The sequence below is a fragment of the Chenopodium quinoa genome, unplaced genomic scaffold (genome assembly GCF_001683475.1).
Source record: "Chenopodium quinoa cultivar QQ74 unplaced genomic scaffold, ASM168347v1, whole genome shotgun sequence".
Taxonomy (NCBI): Eukaryota; Viridiplantae; Streptophyta; class Magnoliopsida; order Caryophyllales; family Amaranthaceae; genus Chenopodium; species Chenopodium quinoa.
In genome coordinates this window covers 350669-372670 of record NW_018744290.1, presented here as the reverse complement: position 1 = coordinate 372670, position 22002 = coordinate 350669, and the positions used below count along the sequence as shown (strand labels likewise).

Genomic DNA, 22002 nt, shown 5'->3' with positions numbered 1-22002 from the left:
TATATATTTATATATCCCATATTTTCTCTCTCCTCACCACCCCACTTATTGTTTTCTTACAATATAAAAATACAAAAGAGAATTTTTTATACAATAAATTTTAAATGAACCCACTGATAATTTTCTTAAATTACGTGTTCACCCTAACGTCCCAAGTATTCTAGGACGGAGGGAGTACTTCCTTACTTTTCTATAAACATTTACGTAGATCCATATAATAATATTGTAGACTACTTTTTTTCTTGATCAATGATCACATTTGCCCCATCAAATGAGGAAAGATCGATCAAATATGCTGTTTTCGTTCATAGTGAAATACTTTAATTAAAGTGGTATTCTTTATCAAATTTTTAATTATATATAGTGGTATTAGGGATTCTTTAGTGGTGATCAAATTTATTTGCCCTATGCATGGCTAAGGAGAAGATCAAAATATTAGGTACAGGTATAACAAAGTCAATATATATGTGATATATTACTTAATACTACCTCCGTTTATTTTAATTGACACATTTTGATTTTAGTACTATTCACTCACTTCATTTTAACCGTGTTTTGTGTTTTATACGTAATGAAAAATATAGTCATGTGGGATTTTGTTAGATTCGTCACGATATATATTTTCAAAATATCAACTTTTTATAATTTTTGTTTATCGGTAATTAAAGATATTAATGATTGGAGTTGTACATTGACAAACGTGACTAAAAAAATGTGTCAACTAAAAAGAAACGGAGGAAGTATATTTTATTCACAAAATATACAAAACTAACCTAATTAAAACATTTTATTACAATAACTACATTTTTATTGTATCTATATTGTCAAATCTTCTATTGATAATAAGGAAGATAAAAGACATATCCGGCCATCAAAATATTAAGCAATGAAGTCATACAAAATATAACAATATGTAATACGAAGTATAACATAATACTATATATACATTTGAGTACCTATGTCTTTTATTTTATTTTTTCATTCTCTTACCCATTACCTCATTAATCTATTCATCATTATCCGACACATCATCAACATTGAAAACTTAACCACATAAGAGTACAACAATTTTTTTTTACACAAATTGTGACCTTTTGCAATTGCGCTGAATCATTTTGAATTGATAAATTCAGATTAAAACAAAATGTAGTACATCTTTATAGAGTTGGAACCTTAATTTTAGAGGAATGATATGGGGTCGATTGTTCTTGTTCCCGTCATGATTGGAATGGAAAAAAACCTAAATGGAGGAGTATTTTTTAAAAAAATCATGTCATGAAGATTGAGTACAATTTGCCCCAAATCCCAATTGCCCTCACCATATACTCATTTACTCACTAGTCATAGTCACTACTCACTAATAATATTGCCAAATACGGAGAAAAAGAAAAACGTTTCAAAATTGGTCCCCATTTATAGACAATATTGTCACAATATAGAAATGAAAATGAACCCAATATGTGCTTATTTGTTGGATATTCTACTACATATGGTGGAAAGCTTTGTGCTCGGATTGGCTTGACGGAAAAAGTTAGTGCATGATGGATATTGACTTTTCGGTTTCAAAAGCCTTCTTACTTGACTTGGTTAATTAAGACTACATTAATTTAATTAATTAAGAAATCATTTCTTTGATCCAAATCTAAGAAGTATGTATCCGTTGTAAAATGTTTGGTATAAAGGGATATACAAAAGGTGGTGACGTAGACATATTTAATCTTATATTTTGCATACCATCTTCGAATAATGGTACTAATGCATGATCTGTGCATCCGGGTGCACCATGCACATGGTGCACCTGGTTAAATAAAAAAAGATGGAAAGAACATTTAGGTGTTTGAAAAAGAATATACAGGGTTTTGAAAAAGAACATGTTTGTGTTTAACAAAAAACATGCATTATTAAAGAACATAAAGACATTACAAAAAGAACGTGATAAAAACTTTATTAAAATTTTATGAAAAATACACATTAACGGAAAAATATATACCAAAGATGTCATTTCTCCAAATAAAAAATTTTCTCTCTCCAAAAATTTAACTTTCCATAATAATTTTAGTTTTCTCTCTATAAAATATTTTCGACTAAAAAAATTTAAGATTTCATTTTCAAATGAAATTTCAAAATTCAAAATAACATATGTTAAAAGAACATAAGTTATAATGTAAAGAACATATATATTATGCCCGAATAACACACTGATCAAACTCAAAGAACATACGATGATAAAAAAGAAGTATATGACCATTCAAAAAAGAATTTGTGCGACACTCGTTACCTCAAAGAATATACGAGTCAAATTCAAATAACATACTTTGTATTATTGAAACCCAAAAAATATGTTTAATCAACATATGTTAAAGAACATAAGTATAAAAGAACATATTAAACAACCGTATGTTCTTTCCGCCTTTCGGGTGCACCATGCACATGGTGCACCTGGGTGTACTATCCTATTTTAACGGTACAAGTAATATTTGTTTGTATACATACCAGCACCAGATGAGAATATTGCCACATTTAAAACTACTCTATATTTTTTTTTTTTTTAAATTAGAAACTAATAAAACTTAGTTAGGCTATCTAAATAGGTATAAAACTACTCTATTTGAGATAAGTGGTATCAATTCACATGTGTGTTGTTTTCCTATGAATCCTATCAATTGGTCCATCAACTAAATGATAGACCGAGTTCAGTTGACACAAAACACCACCTCTAACAAAAAATAAATAAATAAATAAAAATCTATTAGCTATTACTAAAACAAAACAACGCTAACATCATCTCTCCTCAAAACTGTATACGTTTCGCTTTCTTATGAAATTTTTTTTCCCGCTTAAAACCATTGATGATGTCATTTTTTTGTGATAGGTTTTTTTTATTTTATTATTTTTTTTTTCTGAAAGGATTTTTTTTTCTTTTGTGTGATACCTCGTAAACAAGCTAATTAAGTTCTTTCAACAACTTTAATGTAGAAAACCGAAGCAAGTATAGTAAATTGAATAGCAACTGTATTCCTTTCTTTTGACTTAAAGATCTATCATTCCCTCTTCTCAATTCCTTAACACTAATATTCAAGCGTCTAGAAATTTCCTGAAATATTCAAATTGTATTTCTTTTAAGAAATCTCCTTCTAATGAATTTATGATAAAATTGAAAAGATTCATTGTATATACGAGTTCTATACTATAAATTTTTTTATTAAAACTATGCATCGCACGGGGATAATCTAGTTTTAACCACTCAAGTATGAGGAAAATCAATAACATAATACTAAAACAGACACTAGGAATGACACGTGTCACTTCCTGGTGTAGTTTTTTTTCTTCCAAAACTTATTTCCAAAAAAAAAAAAAATAGTAATGAAAGATATTCTTAATCATTCTATATATTTTTTTGTTCACTATATATTTATGGAAATAACTAAAAAAAAAAATTTATAATAAACTTAAATAACTAGACTTTATAGTACTAGATTATATTATAATATAATAATAAAAGGAATTAATTTATTGCATATATTCTTTATCGCATTAAACATAAAATGATTGTTTAAATCAATCAACCATAAAAACTTTGATAACTCAATATTATATTTAAAATTGATATATCAGATGTATACATATGTTTCCATCTATATATTTTTGGCATTAATCATACATAAAAGTTGCATGAATTAACTATCTCTTTTTTTTTTTTTAATTCAATCATAATATTTTTAGATCAAAATTACACTTTTATGAGTAAGCTGTAAGCACATATTTCATTCAACTAATTGATACTCTAATAGAAAAAATATCTTAATAATGTATAATTAATATATTTTTTTGAGTATATGAGTCATATTTTAGTGAATTTTAGTCAAATTTTACATAAGTCTTCTGAAATAACTAATCCTTTTCCATAGCCTTATATAATTGATTTTTTTTTTTCTGTAAAACCTATATATACAGTTTTTTTTTTAGTAAGGCCTTTACTAATTTGAGGTGTTTATGATAAATTTGATCCGACTCCTTCTAAAATTAACTCCGCCTATATAATGTTAATTGAATATTCATTCCATAATTTTTGTGTTGGTCATTATTGTAAATTTTTATATAACATGTAATGATGCGTTTATTAATATGCTAAAGTCCAATAGTACTTAATATTTAGATTTATTTTAAATTATCAACAAAATAAATATTTTTTAAACCGTGCATCGCAAGGGCACTATACTAGTAATTAATAAAAAATAAACCTAACAAAGATTTGATCCTTTCAAGCAACGGAGGGGGTCATATACTGTTATAAAACTATAATTATATAATTCCTCCTAAAAATGGCATAAATCACAAGTCCACTCGATCTATTTCAATCCTATTAAAAATGGAAGATTCAAAGAAAATATTTATAAATATATTATTCATGTATTTTGATGCAACAAAGAAGCATATTTTGCCACTAGCTTTTTGTCAAGTGTATTTCACTATCTCCCTCCCACCTAGCTTCTAAGTTGTTTTGCTTCTAATCAATTAAAAAAGCACCTTTATTCTCCATTTCTCATGGAGAAAATGCAAGCTTATCCTCTTGATAAACAATTAGCAAGTGACAAACTTGTCATTAAATGACTTAATTTTGCATTGCATAAGATAAAACTCACTAAGATTGTGTTTGGTATGATGTATAATACTTTGCAAGAAAAGTGGATTTTCCATTTTTGTTCATATTTTCTGTTTGGTTTGTGAAGAAGGAAAACAATTTTCCCATTTTAATGGTGAAAAACATATTCCTTTATATAAGAAGTGAAGCCATATATATTTTCTTCTTACCTCCTTTCTATATTTCTTAGCTCTCATCCATATTTTCATTTCCACTCTTATTATTAATTTCCCTAACTTTTCGTATGAACAGACAAATAAAGGAAAACTAATTTGTAATCATGGTTTCCTATAAAAAATAAAAAAAAAAAGTCATTTTTCACTAACAATATTTTACGTCTAAATTAAACAGTGCCTAACACCATTAATTATTTTACTCTAAAAACTGCTAACATCGTAGTAGCTAGATTGTGGTAATGATTTTAGAGCAAATTAAAATCGCTACTAGTGTTTGCGATTGTCACAGTTTTACCCAAAAATTACATGTACAAATTTGTCATATGATAATTTATCAAGGTGATAAATGTGGGCAAGCTCATTGTCCTATATATATATGCAGATTTTGCATTATTAGTCTCAACTCAAACTAAACACAAAAACATACTCAATTGTGCATTTCACTCTCATTCGCTCTCCTCTATTCTTTTATTCTCTCTAACTTTTGTTGTTCCTATAAACAATGTCAACTGTTGATAATCAAATACCATCACCAATGTCCCTTTCTACCACCATTGTTGTTGATTCTGATTCCAATGGTCACCTTCCTATGCCTAACCTCAATGTAAAGGTATGATTTTCTGCATTTTTTCTATTTTTATGCTCAATTATGCTTACAATGACTATAATCCAATGACATTTGTGTGTTAGCTGGTGTGTTACCCTTCATGTCATACTGTAGCTTATTGATAAGTTAATTATTTAATGCTATGCTTAGTTCACCTTATTTTAGGACTTTATTACTTATTTTATATTAGGTACAAAAAAAATAACAAATAAGATCACATCAGATCAGAAAAAATACGTTCAAATCTTATTTATTATTTTATGCGCAATTTTTCATAGCTAAATGTCTTTAATTCCATAATTAAAAAATTACACATAAATACAAGTTTATTAAGGCACCAATTGATAGAAGGTTAGCTGTTAGCGGTTGATCAAATACAAAAATACATAAATATTGTTTTAAAAAATTAACCAAAATTTGACAACCGCTACTTGCAATCTTAACGCTATTATTTTTAACATTTGAGAAAAACTACTCAAAGGCTATTTCTACCACTAACCGTTACAACGCTACCTTATTTTTCTCTAGTAGTGTTTTTACCTGGTTAAAATGCCTACTCCTACTTCAAACGCTACTGCCAAACAGGGCCTTTGTCTTTATAAATTTGCATACATAATTAGGGTGAACTAAACCTAGCCTAAGTTCTCCCTCAGATGAAAAATTGTCAAACTCGCTCATCAACGGTCGCTGTGGATTATGCATCACATAGACTAGGTTGGATATAATTAAGAAGCATAATTAGGGTTCTTGTGAAATTGTGGAGGTTGTAAATGGAACAAATATCATGAGGTTGAATGTTATTTTTTCTTATCAAAAACAAAAATTAGGGGTTGGGAGTAATAAGAATGTGGAAAATGAGAGAAATAAGCTATGGAGAAATTTTGACAATTTTTCATCTGAGGCATGGAGTATATTCAATTGATTAGTTTGATCAATAAATTACGGCATAATAAATCATCAAATGTAATTAACATAGTGCTTAATAAATTAAACGTGATTTAAAAATACTAAAAACAAGAGAGATAAATTGTGTATTTTACCATTATAAATCAAGTAAATAGATTTATTTAAGGAGGTGCATCAATTATAATTAGTGGTACGTACATGGAATAGCACAAACTGTGGTATAGAATTTTTGAATCAGTTTTGCATAACTTTTCCATTGTTACACACATGTAAATTTAAATAAATTGTCTTTTGATGCATATATACTTTCTGAAGGACTAGTGACATTCCGAGTTTATGTTGAATTTAATTATCAGTCAAGTCGATGGAATACATTATTTCTTGCATACAAGACACTGGGAGTGGTTTTTGGAGGACTTGTGACATCCCCACTTTATGTGTATCCTTCAATGTCTTTGAAGTCTCCCACCGAAGAAGACTACTTGGGAATTTATTGTATTATGTTTTGGTCTCTTAGCCTCATCGGGGTTATCAAGTATGCATGCGTCGCACTCAAAGCTGATGATCAAGGGGAAGGTAATAGCAATCGCTTGTTTTTTGGATGCAAAATTTATCTCCAACTATGAAATTAGGTTGCTGTACGTTGCTCATATTCCTTCTCTTGGTCTTTTGTAGTTACGACTTATAGTAGTATCCTCAATGCCACTTGTGCCTATTTCTTCTGTAATAAGAAACCTTTTTGGCCAGTGCATTGATATGGGTGATTGGATGAATATAGCTTATTTTCATGTATTTAGCATCACATGTACTTCGTATTATAACTTCTAACAATTACAGATTTGTGCTACGTATAACTGTCCGTTTAGAGCAGAATGAAATATTGTCTCATCATGTATAACGCAAAGTAGAACTCTGAAATTGATCTACTGAGAATAAGTATTCTAATTAACGCGTTCATGATTACACTCGTGCTGCACTAATGTGCAATCCAGACTGGTGGATGTTCTGTATAATTGTATGAATAAAGCTTGCCTACTGGTTAAGTTTTTGTAATAAGGAACTGGTGTATTGTATTCTTGGGTTGTTAACCTGCTGATTGCATTTATATTAAGTTTGATGATCAGTTTGTTGAATTTCAATTGTACATATAATATCTCCAGTTTGTTCTGGTAATATTTGATACATTGCAGGCGGCACATTTGCTCTATATTCGTTACTTAGTAGGCACATGAAAATTGGGTTTCTTTCCGCAAAAGATGGTGATTCTTCTGGAGTTACAGATTCTACACTTTTTGAGGGTCAGGAAAAGCAGAGTAAACTTGGCAAGATTTTTAAAGAAAGTGTGGTGGCTAGAAGGGTATTACTCTTTATCTCAATTCTGGGCATGTGTATGTTGATTGGTGATGGCATACTTACTCCTGCAATCTCAGGTTTCATGTCTAGCAATATTATTTATTTTCTTCTATTGCTATCTTGTTTTTTAATTGCTTCGAATTGATTTTTATGTTTCCTTTTTAGTGTTGTCTGCAATTCAAGGCATAAGAGCTCCTTTTCCTAAAGTAACCAAAAGTAAGTTTGGGTTTTAACCAAGGCTTTGTTCTCATTTTGTATCCTGTTCTTCAGCTGGAACTGTTTTCGGGTAATTTAATTTTTGAGAAAGATTATGTTCCTGTGATTCAATTCGGGTTGGGTCTTTGGAATGTTTCCTATTTAGGATGATATTATCTTCTGTGGTATTGAACATTTTATATCACCCTTGCAGCTGCAGTTGAAGCCCTTTCGGCTGCAATTATCATACTTTTGTTCCTACTACAAAAGTTTGGTACTTCGCGTGTGAGCTTCCTTTTCTCACCTGTAATGGGTCTGTGGACCTTGCTACGCCGCTGGTTGGGATTTACAGCATCATAAGCCACTACCCAGGCATATTTAAGGCTATATCACCACATTACATAGTCATGTTCTTCTTGAAAAATGGGAGGGAAGGTTGGCTGTCTCTTGGAGGCACAATCCTCTGTATTACAGGTGAACCTCAATCACTACAATCACCCATTTGAGAGTGATTTTACTGGTTTTTAATTTTATTTTAGTCTGTAGGTCTACATTTAAAATAAATTTGATTATACATATAGTTGATAGCTTGATATATAATATTGTGTTACTAGTGAATATTGATTAATCTTTTTGATATAGTTTAATTGTTGGCACTTTGTAGTTTGTACATAGAGCAACACGTGTGTCCGTTTACATAAACATTACTATTTTGTGTAGGTGCTGAAGCCTTATTTGCTGATTTAGGTCATTTTAGCAGACGTTCCATCCAGGTTTGATAACTTGCCAACAATCAGTTTTCTTTTTTCTGAAGAAATGTATATAGTATTGTTGAGTTCTTATAATCTTACATACGCGTTCTTCTATTCTTTCTTTCTAACAAATCTATATTGATGTTGGCTTTCCCTTTTATAAATTCTTTCCTTTATAGAGCAATGACATATTCTTGCTTTCCAGCTTGCATTTCTGTTCACAATATACCCGTCTCTTGTTTTCACATACGCGGGGCAGACAGCTTATCTCATCAGACACCCCCAAGATCATGAAGATGGATTCTACAAATTCATACCAACTCAAGTCTATTGGCCTATGTTTATCGTTTCTACGCTTGCAGCTGTGGTTGCTAGTCAATCATTGATATCAGCCACCTTTTCAGTTATCAAACAATCTGTTGTGCTGGATTATTTTCCACGGGTCAAAGTGGTGCACACCTCCTGTAACAAAGAAGGCGAGGTTTACTCCCCTGAAATCAACTATATACTCATGGTACTCTGTGTTGCTGTCATACTTATCTTTGGAGATGGACAAGATATGGGAAATGCCTTTGGTAAGATAACAGACACATTGATATGCTTTATAATATTGTTCAAGCTAGCAGCTGGAACTGTTGAAGGAAAATATAATACTACCTCCGTTACATATTATGTTAAACTTTTGGATATATTTTGTGAAATATAAAAAATTCAAAGTTGCACATAATATGTAACAGAGGTCGTATAATCTAGGAATCCTTTTTAGAGGTGTTTTTTCTCTTCGATAATTTGACCTTAAAAACCATGCGAGTCAACTCAGATACTTGCATATCTGATAATTCCTTGTGTGCATATTATTCATCCCTTGATTAGCTTGTTGAAGCATGCATTGGACTTAGAAATCGATACAGTTTTGCACATGTCTTATCTGCACTGTTTTGATCTCAATCTGCTGCAATTCAAGAGTGTCACTGATATGACATTTTAATAAGTATACACTCTAATCCAATATGTGTTCTGAATCTTCTGATTATCGTGACATTTGAACTAATTGGTTAGTCAGTATTACCCAGCAAGGCCAGTACCCGATTCCAGAGGATTAATATCTGTGTAGGCTGCATCTACTTTGGAATTTCATTTTATTGAGATTTCTCCTAGGTTAATTAGAAAGTAGGGACTAAGTTTTGTCTGAGAATTTTGTGCATCATTTGTCTAAAAGCAATGGGGTTTATTAGCTCGAAGTAATTTGATTGAACTTTATAAGCATGAGTGCTTATATATCTAGCTTAATAAAAAGACCAAGCGAGCCTAAGCTTTTACCCATGAAATGGGTCGGCTTCAATTCTACAATGGGAAAACTAGCATGTACATGCCATGACCTTTCTCCGTGTTGGGTGGTTGATCTGTTTAATTTGCTAAATGTTAAAAACTAAAATTGTTTTCTTTCCGTACAATAATATTGATAGTCAACATTATTATTATATGTCGGGACAAAGGTGTTACCTTATCCAATATAATGATGGTTTATAATAGATTCCCAATGTGTCACTACTTAAGTGCTAGCAGGAAATAACATTCAGCACAACAATCATGAAGATATTCTTATATTTCAAGCCATATTCTTTTTTGCAGGGTTTGAAGGAGTCTTGGGACAATGTGACAACTAATTCTAGACAGTCGGAGTAATTTTCTTGCTATACTGACTATTACCATGGCGGTTTGATTTATTGCTGCATGTACTGATCACTAATTCTTGTTGGCAGGTGTTGTTGTCAGTATGGTCATGCTTATAACTACCATACTTCTGACTCTGGTCATGATTGTAATCTGGAGAACCTCAACAATATTAGTGTTCCTTTTCTGCTTGACATTTATTCCTATGGAAAGCGTATATGTCAGTGCTGTATTGATCAAAATTCCTGAAGGCGGATGGATCCCTTTTGCCATTTCCATCATCCTTGCATTAATCATGTTTGGCTGGTATTTTGGCCGAGAAAGAAAGATAGGCTATGAGTTAACACACAAGATAGACGTCGATAGACTGCAGGAACTGTTGTCTGATCCTGGTGTCCACAGGGTACCTGGAATTTGCTTCTTTTACTCCAACATTCAGGATGGTTTAACTCCCGTCCTTGGACATTACATCAAAAACGTAAAATCTCTTCACAAGGTCACAATTTTCACGACCCTTAAATACTTGTTGGTCCCGAAAGTTGCACCACAAGAGAGGATTATTATCAGCAAATTCGGCCTGAAAGGGATATATGGGTGCGTAATTCAGTATGGTTATGCAGATTCTCTACATCTTGAAGGTGAAAACCTTGTAAATCAGGTTACAACATGTTTACAGCATTATATAACACATTGCTCAGGGCCTTTGTCAGCTGATCAAGCGAGTATCCAAGACGAGCTTTCCAACTTGGAGGAAGCCTTGAATGTTGATGTTGTTCATGTTCTAGGGAAAACAAGGTTTCATGTAGGTCAGAATTGTAGCTGGTTTGACAGGATTATGCTTGCATTTTATGAAGTCATGCATAGTAACTGTCGGTCTTCTCTGCCTACGTTAGAATTGCCACTTCCCCAGCGTATGGAAGTTGGTATGCTTTATGAGGCTTTAAATCAGGGGACAATAGGGTTCTGATACTTTTAAGACAAAATTATAACTAGATTGAGTGTACACTAATTATTGTAAATCAGTTATAAGGTTATGCTAATGTGATTTTTCGTAAAATGTTATCCCCGTATATATAAAAGTTACCTTTGCTTTTATTGATATACTTATTTTTTGTTAAAAGAGTAAAAATCAAATCTAAGTGTGTTAAGGTAATTATGTTAAAACTTAAAAGTTACCCAAAAGTAGATTAAGCATACATATTTCAAATTGAGATTCGTTGATGCAATTATGTTGAATCTAAAGAAAACTCCTAGTTGCATATGAATCATAATAAATTACAACAATAACTGAGTGATAATTGTTGCAAATTCGTCTCAATCTTAATAATTAATTCAATTGGCGAAATATGTAATTTTTGTTTATCAAGTTCTTTGATATGACATCCACTTGGAACTTTGGAAGTATTTTAAGCCTAGTACGTATGTTGGTTTATGAATTTACCCAAAGCACGCAAGATGCTTGCTTGCCACAATATTGTAGGAAAATCAATGGAAATTAAGCCAATTTCTAGTATATGACCTCTAATCAATATGGCTTGTCAATATGATGTTGCTTTCAAGAAATTTGTGTTTGCCTTTGTATGTGTGTTTTTTTTCCCTGTACGTAAGATAAACAACCCTAGTGGGGATTGAACTATGGTGCTAAGCATGGTTTGGCAAAGGATAAGGAAAATTCTTTCCTCGAAGTAACCCTAGTGGGGATTGAACTATGGTGCTAAACCATGGTTTGGCAAAGGCTTAGGGATGGCATTCGTCTTTGTGATTCCCTCGTTTTTGCTTAATCATTTGTCATATTGTGTTGTTTCTTTCTTAGTAATTAGCAGTTCAGTACAAGTATGACTCGAGAAAAGGCAACACATGCACAGGAAGTGACGAAGTGACACCGTACTAGGTAGGGGTCGGATAGAATTAGCCAAATACACCACGTCGGTTGGCTACTCCGACGATACAGCTCTACTAATTCCTAAATACAGATACACCACTAGGAATAATTGAGAGAAACCTTGAATACAGAAACACCACCAAGGGGTTAGGGAGGTAAAGCTCAACCTAACAACAATCAAAGTGTTTAGTTATATTTTCATACTCAAAAGCTTGTGTTTCACGGGTTACATCTATAGCTATTTATAGCCTTAATTCAGTAACTATTACAACTGTCTAAGTTAAGCTAATTAATGCAAGAACCTAACTATTGTTGAATTTGGATATTGCCGACATGAGCTTCTAGAGGTGGTCAATTGGAGAGGCTTCTACAAAGAGCTGTTCAAACCTTGTAGCTACTTGAACCTTGTCACGAAGTCAAGCATATTTTGAAGTGGGTTCAAATATATTAAATGAGTTCATTTTCTTCATTAGACTATTTTCAAGTTTAATTGAATCCACTTGCTTCAATGTGGCTCTGCCAGTATCCGATCGGCGCAGCTGGGACTAATTTTTTGTCCTAACCAACACATATCTTGCATCACTTTTCTTTTTCTGTTTTTTTCCTCCAAGTTAAAAGATAAACACAAAAGAAAAAGAAAAAAAAATATTATTGTGCGACCAACACCCAGTCTGAGTGTCTGACCTTTTATCTATCATCATCATTATCAACCAGCAATCACCCAAAAAAACAATTTAAAAAACGTGAAAACAAGTCAATTCCTGTGAAATCAATCACTAACTTTTTAAGTTGTGTAGTGATATGCTGATATCATTTGTCAATTTCTAAAAACACTTAAAGGCGGCGCTTACTCAAATTAAGGATCCACTTCTATTAAAAAGGGTATAAATCCCCAATTTCTGGCCATTTTCACTCTCATTCTGCTCTGTTTTTCTTTCTCTCTAACATTGGTTATTCTTATCAACAATGTCAGTTTTTAATGCCCATATTCCATCATCAATACCCCTTTCTACCACCATTGTTGTTGATTCTGACTCCAACGGTCACCTTCCTATCTCTACCCTCATTGTTAAGGTATGATTTTCTGCTGTTTTTATTTTTATGCTTTGTTATGCTTACAGTTACAACGACTATAATTTAATTTCTATTTTTGTGTTATATACTTCATGTCGCATTCTACTCGTTCTAATTTACTTACCCCATAATCATTTGAATTGTAAAAATAGAGAGAAAATAATGAGTTGGATGAATAAGAGACTCAACTGATTTATATTTTATCGCCTCAAAAATTATTTTTTTGTTAAGATTGCATCACTGCTTATTAAATTCTGGTCATCCCTCGAAAAAAAAATTCCAGTCAAGACTCTGTCTAGTGGCCTAGTGGGTCTCAACTTTTATTTTTTAAGCTTATGGTCTTGTTTGGCGGTATTGTTTTAGCTAGCAATTAGCATTTTGACAAAGGTACTATTTGTCAAAATTAGCTATCACGGGTAACTCTTTGCTGTCAAGTAGTTGATAGCTCTCAATTAGTAGTCGATAGAGGTTAATTGTCAAAGACTCAAAGTAACCGTTGACTAAAGCAGCTATTGAATGTTAATTCTCCCTCCCGTCTTTTTTTAAATGCTACACTTTGATCCACTCGAAGTTTTATGGGGTTGAGTTGAACTTGTTAAAATGTTGTGTTGGTGGCTGGGGTTTTCTCCATGTTTGATAGATATTTTATAATTGATCGATATAGCTAGTTTGTCTAACTAGTCATAAATTGTTGGTTATGTAAGTGTAGTCATAAATTGTTGGTTATTTAAGTGTGGTCATAAATTGTTGGTTATGTAATGAGTTTTTTCAAAGAGTTTTTTAGCCCAAAATGCTCTTTTAATAAGTTGTTTATCAAACTCCCAAATTAACTTTTTAAAAATGGTCAAGTCTATATTAGGCCTCAATAAGCTAAAAGCTCTCCTAAAAGTTCTTTCTCAAACAAGACCTTTATTCGGTGGAGTTGAATTTGTTAAAAAAAAATCATGCATATTATTTAAAAAATATTTAACTAAAGTAATCAAAATTGACAAACAATATCCACTACCTTTGAAACGCTAATATTTTTAACATTTGAGAAAAGCTACCCAAACTCTATCTCAGATACCAACCGAGAGTAGAAGTAGTGCTTCAATTTGACAAGTTAAGATTACTTTTTGAAAATATAGTATATGGTTTTTATAGTACTTTAATATTCAACGACTACATTTACTGTATCAACAACTACAAATTGTATTTTAAATGCTTTTATTAGTTTAATTGTTCACGCTTAGATTGTTTTGGCTTCTAATTTCTCAAAAGCTCTTAGATTTAGTTTCATTTTCATCAATATACTTGAAATTTGTGATTTTACTTTGTTTGTTAATCATGTTTGAGTAGTTTTTTGCTTGCTAGGAGTTGACTGAAGCTTTGTGATATTAATTTGGAATTCATTGGTATGAAGTTGCTCTTTTATTTGGTAAATTGGTGGATGTTGTAAGGTTTTGAATAGATGGAGTAGTTAACCTAGAGCTCTTGATTCATGGAGTACATATGCTTTTGTTTGGCATGGGAATAAGGACATTTGCATTGCATTTACTTAGCTAACTCTTGACTGTGTACTTCATTAACTTAGAATTGTATGCGAGAGCTAGATATGAAGCTATTGAGAGAACTTTTGTGAGTTGGCTAAGGTTCATTGCAATTGGTGCTTGCATGTGTATTGAGTAATTGAATTGTAAATTAATTGATCAAAGTGGATCTTTACCCTAGTATTGTTTATACTTGAGTTCTTTTCATTTAGTTGCATACTAGTTGTTAGATTTCTCAACCAAAATATTTCTTCGACCTAGCTTATTGTTTTATTAGCATAGATTATTGTCCCATAGTCCTTGTGGACTGATTCCAAACTTACCACTGGACTTTTTTAGGAGTTAATTAGGATTTATAATTTTTGTTTGATCTAGGAGGTAGTGAACGACCTTATTGATGATAAAAAAAAAATTATGGGAAATGTATGAATAAATCCTACCCTTAATTAACACCATTCTTTTTTATATGTATTTTCTTTTTAAAAAAAAATTGATTTTTGGCCATGAATAAAATATGATTTGAAAGTAATATGTTGCATATTAGTTTGTTGCACAGTTTTTCTTCCATAAATTTATCATGTTTTTTTCGTTATATTTGGAGAGGTGGTATATAAGATGTCATATATTTGCTTCCATATCAATAATTGTAATCATGGTCCTTACTATTAATTATGTCTATTGTTTGAAAAGTCAATAATTTTACAAAATCTAGTTAAATAATTGTGTGGTGTATGTGTGTTAAGGATGCTCTCCATTTTTTTTCCTTCATTTCCTATCATATTTTTATGACACCTAAGTTTCTCAAAACAACAATGTCCCAAATAACCCTCTATTTTCCTCATCTTGTCCTGCTTATCCAACCATCAATTAAAAACATGGAGTGGATCTTGTTGCTGTGAAATATATAAATCGAGGGTAAAAAATATCTTTGAGCATGAAATAAAAAACATAAGTTACATCTATTACGTCGTTTTGTTTTCTTTACATTTTATATGCAGCCATGATTTTGAAATATCATGTTTGCATAACTTTTCCATTGTTGCGCACATGTAAGCTTAAATAAAATTTGTCTTTTGATGCGTACTTTTTGGAGGACTAGTGACATCCCCATTTTATGTTAATTGAATTATCAGTCAAGTCGATGGCGTACAATATTTCTTGCATACAAGACACTAGGAGTGGTTTTTGGAGGACTCGTGACATCCCCACTTTATGTGTATCCTTCAATGCCCTTGAAATCTCCCACTGAAGAAGACTACTTGGGAATTTATTGTATTATGTTTTGGACTCTTAGCCTCATTGGGGTTGTCAAGTATGCGTGCATTGCACTCAAAGCTGATGATCAAGGGGAAGGTAATAGCAATTGTTTGTTTATTGGATGCATAATTTATCTCCTATGAATTTAGGCTGTTGTAGCTCATATACTTTTGACGTGCTTAGCTCTTGGTCTTTTGTAGTTACAGCTTATGAGTAGTATCATCAGTGCCACTTTGCCCATGTGTGCTGTAAATTTTAGGCCAGTGCAAATGTGGAGAGGTTGTTCTTGGCTTCCATTTTGAGATATGGGTGTGTATAGCTTATTTGAACAAGGGAAACCAAAATGTATTGTTGATTTTCTTAGTGCACCTTGCCTTGTCCAGCATCATGTTGATAAGACCTTGATGTTAGCTTAAAATATGACAAATTAGTACTATGTATATTAGTTTGTTTGGAGCAGAATGTCATACTGTCTTTTCATGTATGTCGCAAAGTAGATCTCTGAAATTGATCTGCTGAGATAAGTATTCTAACTAGCTTGTACATCAATGCACTAGTGCTGTACTAATGTGCAATCCGGACTAGTGGACGTTTTGAATAATTGTATGAAATTACACTGGTGTTTGAATTTTTACTACGTTCGAAAATCAGTTTTGCTGAATTACAATTTTACATATTGCTTTCCACGATTGTTCTGGTAATATTTGACCTGCTGCAGGTGGGACATTTGCTCTATATTCGTTACTTAGTAGGCACATGAGAATTGGGTTTCTTTCCGTGAGAGATGTGGATTCTTCTGGAGTTACAAATTCTACTCTTTATGAGGGTCAAGAAAAGCAGAGTAGGCTTGGCAAGATTTTTAAGAACAGTGTAGTGGCTAGAAGGGTATTACTCTTTATCTCAATTCTGGGCATGTGCATGTTGATTGGTGATGGCATACTTACTCCTGCAATCTCAGGTTTCATTTCTAGCAATATTTTTCATATTCTTGTATTGCTATCTTATTTTATTTATTATTTACCTCTTCATTTTTTTATTTTTTTTTAATTGTTTCAAATTGATTTTATGTTTCCTTTTTAGTGTTGTCTGCAATTGATGGCATAAGAGCTCCTTTTCCTAAAGTAAGCAAATGTAAGTTTGGGTTCTTACAAAAGCCTTTATTCTTGTTTTGTTGCTTATTCTTTAGCTGGAACTGTTTTCGGGTGATTTAATTTTTTGAAAGATTATATTACTATGATTCATTTCCTTTGGGTCTTTGAAATTGTTTTTATTCAGGATGATATTATCTCCTGTGGTATTGAACTTTTCTATATCACTAATGCAGCTGCAGTTGAAGCCCTTTCGGCTACAATTATCATACTTTTGTTTCTGCTACAAAAGTTTGGTACTTCACGTGTGAGCTTCCTATTCTCCCCTGTAATGGGTATGTGGACATTGACTACGCCTCTGGTTGGGATTTACAGCATTATAAGGCACTACCCAGGCATATTCAAGGCTATATCACCACATTACATAGTCTTGTTCTTCTTGAAAAATGGGAAAGAAGGATGGCTGTCTCTTGGAGGCACAATTCTCTGCATTACAGGTGAACCTCAATTCCTATAGTCATCCATGTGGTTTTACTGGTTTCAAGCTTTTCTGTATATCTACTTTCAAATGAACTTGATTATACATGTAGATATAATATTGTGTTACTATTGATTGATCTTTTTGGCAGAAACGCATTTTCAGATGGACTAAACTCGACACTATGTACGTAACATAGAAAGACATGTGTGTGTATTTACATAAACGTTATTTATTTTGTGCAGGTTCTGAAGCCTTATTTGCTGATCTAGGTCATTTTAGCAGAGGTTCCATCCAGGTTTGTTAATCTTGCCAACGATCTATTTCTTCTTACAGAAAGAAAGTATTTATTACTATTGAGCTCTTTTATTCTTTCTTTTTAACATTCTATATTGATGTTGGCTTTCCCCTTTATAAAATCTTTCCTCCATAGATCAATGACCTGTTTTTTCTTTCCAGCTTGCATTTCTGTGTACGATATACCCGTCTCTTGTTTTCACATATGCAGGGCAGACAGCTTATCTCATTAGACACCCCCATGATCATGAAGATGGATTCTATAAATTCATACCAACTCAAGTCTATTGGCCTATGTTTGTTGTTGCCACGCTTGCAGCTGTGGTTGCTAGTCAATCATTGATTTCAGCCACCTTTTCACTTGTCAAACAATCTGTTGTGCTGGATTATTTTCCTCGGGTCAAAGTGGTGCACACTTCCTGCAGTAAAGAAGGCGAGGTTTACTCCCCAGAAATCAATTACATACTCATGATTCTATGTGTTGCTGTCATACTTATCTTTGGAGACGGGAAAGACATTGGAAATGCCTTTGGTAAGATAACTGGCACATTGATTTGCTTTTTATGTTGTTCTAGAAGCTGAAATTATTGAAGGAAAATATAATGTAAAATCTAGGAATCCTTTTTAGAGGTATGTTTATAATTTGACTTTTAAAACATTGCAATTCAACTCAGATACTTGCATAACTGAAATTTCCTTGTGTGCATATTATTATGACTATATTTTACTATCTAGTCTGCATATTCACCCCTTGATTGGCTTGTTGAAGCATGTATTGGTCTTTGAAATCGATACAGTTTTGCACATGTATTATCTGCAATATTGTGATTACAATCTGCTGCAATTCATGAGTGTCGATATGAACTTTTAGTAAATATATACTGTAATGAGTGTAATCCACTCTGTGTTCACAAAGCATTGTACAACTCTGGATACAGATGGTTCTGATTCCAGAGAAAAAAATTCTTTGTTGGCTGCATGCCTGCATCTACTTTGGGATTTCATATTATCTTGATTTCTCCTAGGTTAGAAAGTAGGGACTGACTGAATTCTGTCGGAGAATTTTGTGCATCATTTGTCTAAGAGAAATGGGGCTTTTTAGTTTGAAGTAATATGATTGAACTTTATAAGCATAGGAGCATATATATCTCAATAAAATAACCAAGCTAGCCTAGGCTTTCACCAATGATTTTGGTCAACTACAATTCTTCAATGGAAAACTAGCATGTACATACTCCATAAAAACTGATCAGGTATACCTCTGTTTTTTTGTTTTCATTAGCTACATAGAACATAGCATGACCTTTCTCTATGTTAGGGTGGTTGATCTGTTTGTACCTCTGTTTTTTTTGTTTTCATTAGCTACATAGAACATAGCATGACCTTTCTCTATGTTAGGGTGGTTGATCTGTTAGCTAAGTGTTAAATCCTTAAATTGTTTTCCCTCCGTAGAAAATTTATCGTCACACATTACATATTGTCCACTCAAAGTTGTCACCTTTCCAATTGTGATAATGGTATATAATTAAATTCTTAATACTCCGCATGTTATTACTTAAGTAAGATGCTAGCAGGAAAAATATTCAACACAACATTCATCAAGGGTTATTTCCTTATTTCTTGCACCATGTTTGTGGGGTTAAAAGAGTCTTGAAACAATGTGACACCTAGTTTCGGACGGTGGGAGCAATTTTCTTGCTGTACTGACAATTTATTACTGCAGTTGTTTGATTCGTCGCTGCTTGTACTAATAACTAATCATTGTTGACAGGTGTTGTTGTCAGCATGGTCATGCTTATAACTACCATACTTCTGACTCTGGTCATGATTGTAATCTGGAGAACCTCCCCAATATTAGTGTTCCTTTTCTGCTTTACATTTATAACGATGGAAGGCATATATGTCAGTGCTGTATTGACCAAAATTCCGGAAGGCGGGTGGATCCCTTTTGCCATTTCTATCATCCTTGCAGTCATTATGTTTGGCTGGTACTATGGACGGGAAAGAAAGATAGGCTATGAGTTGACGCACAAGATAGACGTTGATAGACTCCAAGTACTATTGTCTGATCATGGTGTCCAAAGGGTACCTGGAATTTGCTTCTTTTACTCCAACATTCAAGATGGTTTAACTCCTGTCCTTGGACATTACATCAAAAACATGAAATCTCTTCACAAGGTCACAATTTTCACGACCCTTCGATACTTGTTGGTCCCAAAAGTTGCACCACAGGAGAGGATTATTATCAATAAATTCGGCCTGAAAGGGATTTATGGGTGCGTAATCCAGTATGGTTATGCAGATTCTCTACATCTTGAAGGTGGAAACCTTGTGAATCAAGTTATAACATGCTTACAGCAATATATTACACATTGCTCAGGGCCTTTGTCATCTGATCAAGCGGGTGTTCAAGAAGAGCTTTCCAACTTGGCGGAAGCCTTGAGTGTTGGTGTTGTGCATGTTAGAGGGAAAACAAGGTTTCATGTTGGTAAGAATTGTAGCTGGTTTGACAAAATTATGCTTGCATTTTATGAAGTCATGCACAGCAATTGTCGGTCTTCTCTGCCTACATTAGGAGTACCACTTCCCCAGCGCATGGAAGTTGGTATGCTTTACGAGGCTTGAAATCAGGGGGAGACAACAGAATATTGATACTTTTTCTGCAAATGCAAGGACATAGAGGGCATTTGCATAACTAATGCCAGGAGATAGTTTGAAGATATGGTGAGTTCTTACAGCGCTCTTTATTGCTTTCTCTATTCTGAATGTGAATATATTGATTACTGAGATATAGATACAGAAATCATACCGTCTGCTTAGGTTTTAGATTGAACCGATTAAAAACCAACATATAGAAAAGCAAACTTGCATAATGGTGCATTGTTTGATGATTGATGTATTGTATTATTAACAGTATGGAAATGAAATACCAGAACATGCCTTAGTTCAGAATTTAGATTACTTTGTCTTGATTTTAGCTTGTGTTTCTGTATAGTATCTGTGTTTCAAAATATGCTTCAGGTGAATTGTAATTGATCTAATCTAGATACATAATCCATATTGAATGCCCTAAGGCCTGGCAAATTTGGTTAAAACAACCCATTTTTGACCCCAAATTGACGATTTGAAGTAGAACTAAAACCTATATTTAATATAATCGACCCTAACCTATTCCGAAATTGCCGGACATGATGTTGACTCGTTTCTAAACTGTTTCAAAAAAAATTAAATTTGTATCTAACATCATAATAATAGAATCTTTATGCAATTGAACTCACTCATTTAATAGCCAATTATAAATTGCGATAATGGAATGAATAAAGCGTAATTTAATATAGAAAATAACTTATAATTTCCATAGGAACATAATTTTATCCCCCAAGCACGTGTTTTCTTCAAGTTTGTTCCATTACCACTTGAAAGGTAAAATTGAGTGGGGAGAAAAATTTACAATTTAGGAGTCATCTTGAGTACGTGTGCATGAGAATGAACATTGATTTTCTTTCAAATTACATACAATTTTATTCGTGTTGTTACCATTGTTTATGCCCAATTACCAAATGGGCTGGTAAGAGTCCATTCAGTATTGTAGATTTTAGTTTGTTTTAGGATTGTGTCTTATGAGGAGTCAAAAGTGGGATTTGAGCTAACACTAATTATATTCATTGAAGTGGACCTATTCACCTAATTTTCACTTATCTAAACTTAAATTATCTTATCTATACGACTATACCTACCTGAACTTATCTGAATTTATTAGATTTTATAAAAACTTATTTAGTTGTAATTTGTAATTGGGTAACCCTTATCAGAACTTAAGGGTGTGTTGTATGATTTTCACTTATCTGAAGTTATATTATCTTACATGAATTTACCTGAACTTATCTGAGTAGACTTTATCAAAACTTATTTTAGTTGTAATTTGTAGTTGGGTAACCCTTATTAGAACTTATGTTTCCTGAACTGAACTTATTACACCTGAAATAAGTGAAAATAAGGTGAATAAAACAGACCCTTACTTTTCCTGAACTGAACTTATTATACTTGAAATAAAACTTATCTGAACTTATTATACCTGAAATAAATGAAAAT

General features: G+C 32.5%; 1 protein-coding gene and 1 pseudogene across 2 annotated transcripts; both read left to right on the top strand.

Moving 5' to 3' along the window:
- Positions 1-4555: 4555 nt before the first annotated feature.
- Positions 4556-11406, top strand: LOC110695067 (annotated as a pseudogene).
- A 1425-nt stretch (positions 11407-12831) lies between these two features.
- Positions 12832-20871, top strand: LOC110695066 (probable potassium transporter 17). 2 transcript variants are annotated; one of them, XM_021872260.1, is made up of 8 exons: positions 12832-13261; positions 15924-16143; positions 16766-17005; positions 17128-17178; positions 17372-17632; positions 17859-17911; positions 18073-18442; positions 19682-20871. In XM_021872260.1, the coding sequence occupies exons 1-8, from the start codon at positions 13154-13156 to the stop codon at positions 20533-20535; spliced, it is 2157 nt and encodes a 718-aa protein (XP_021727952.1). In that variant the 5' UTR covers positions 12832-13153; the 3' UTR covers positions 20536-20871. The 2 variants fall into 2 exon arrangements, with proteins under 2 accessions (XP_021727952.1, XP_021727953.1); XM_021872261.1 differs by lacking the exon at positions 15924-16143 and having other exon boundaries at positions 13146-13261.
- Positions 20872-22002: the final 1131 nt, after the last annotated feature.

Coding starts and splice junctions, on each gene's coding strand:
- LOC110695066 (XM_021872260.1), top strand. CDS start 13,154: ATGTCAGTTTTTAATGCCCATATTCCATCATCAATACCCCTTTCTACC. Junction 17,179..17,371: donor TTTTCCTAAAGTAAGCAAAT/GTAAGTTTGGGT, acceptor TCACTAATGCAG/CTGCAGTTGAAGCCCTTTCG. Junction 17,633..17,858: donor CACAATTCTCTGCATTACAG/GTGAACCTCAAT, acceptor TATTTTGTGCAG/GTTCTGAAGCCTTATTTGCT.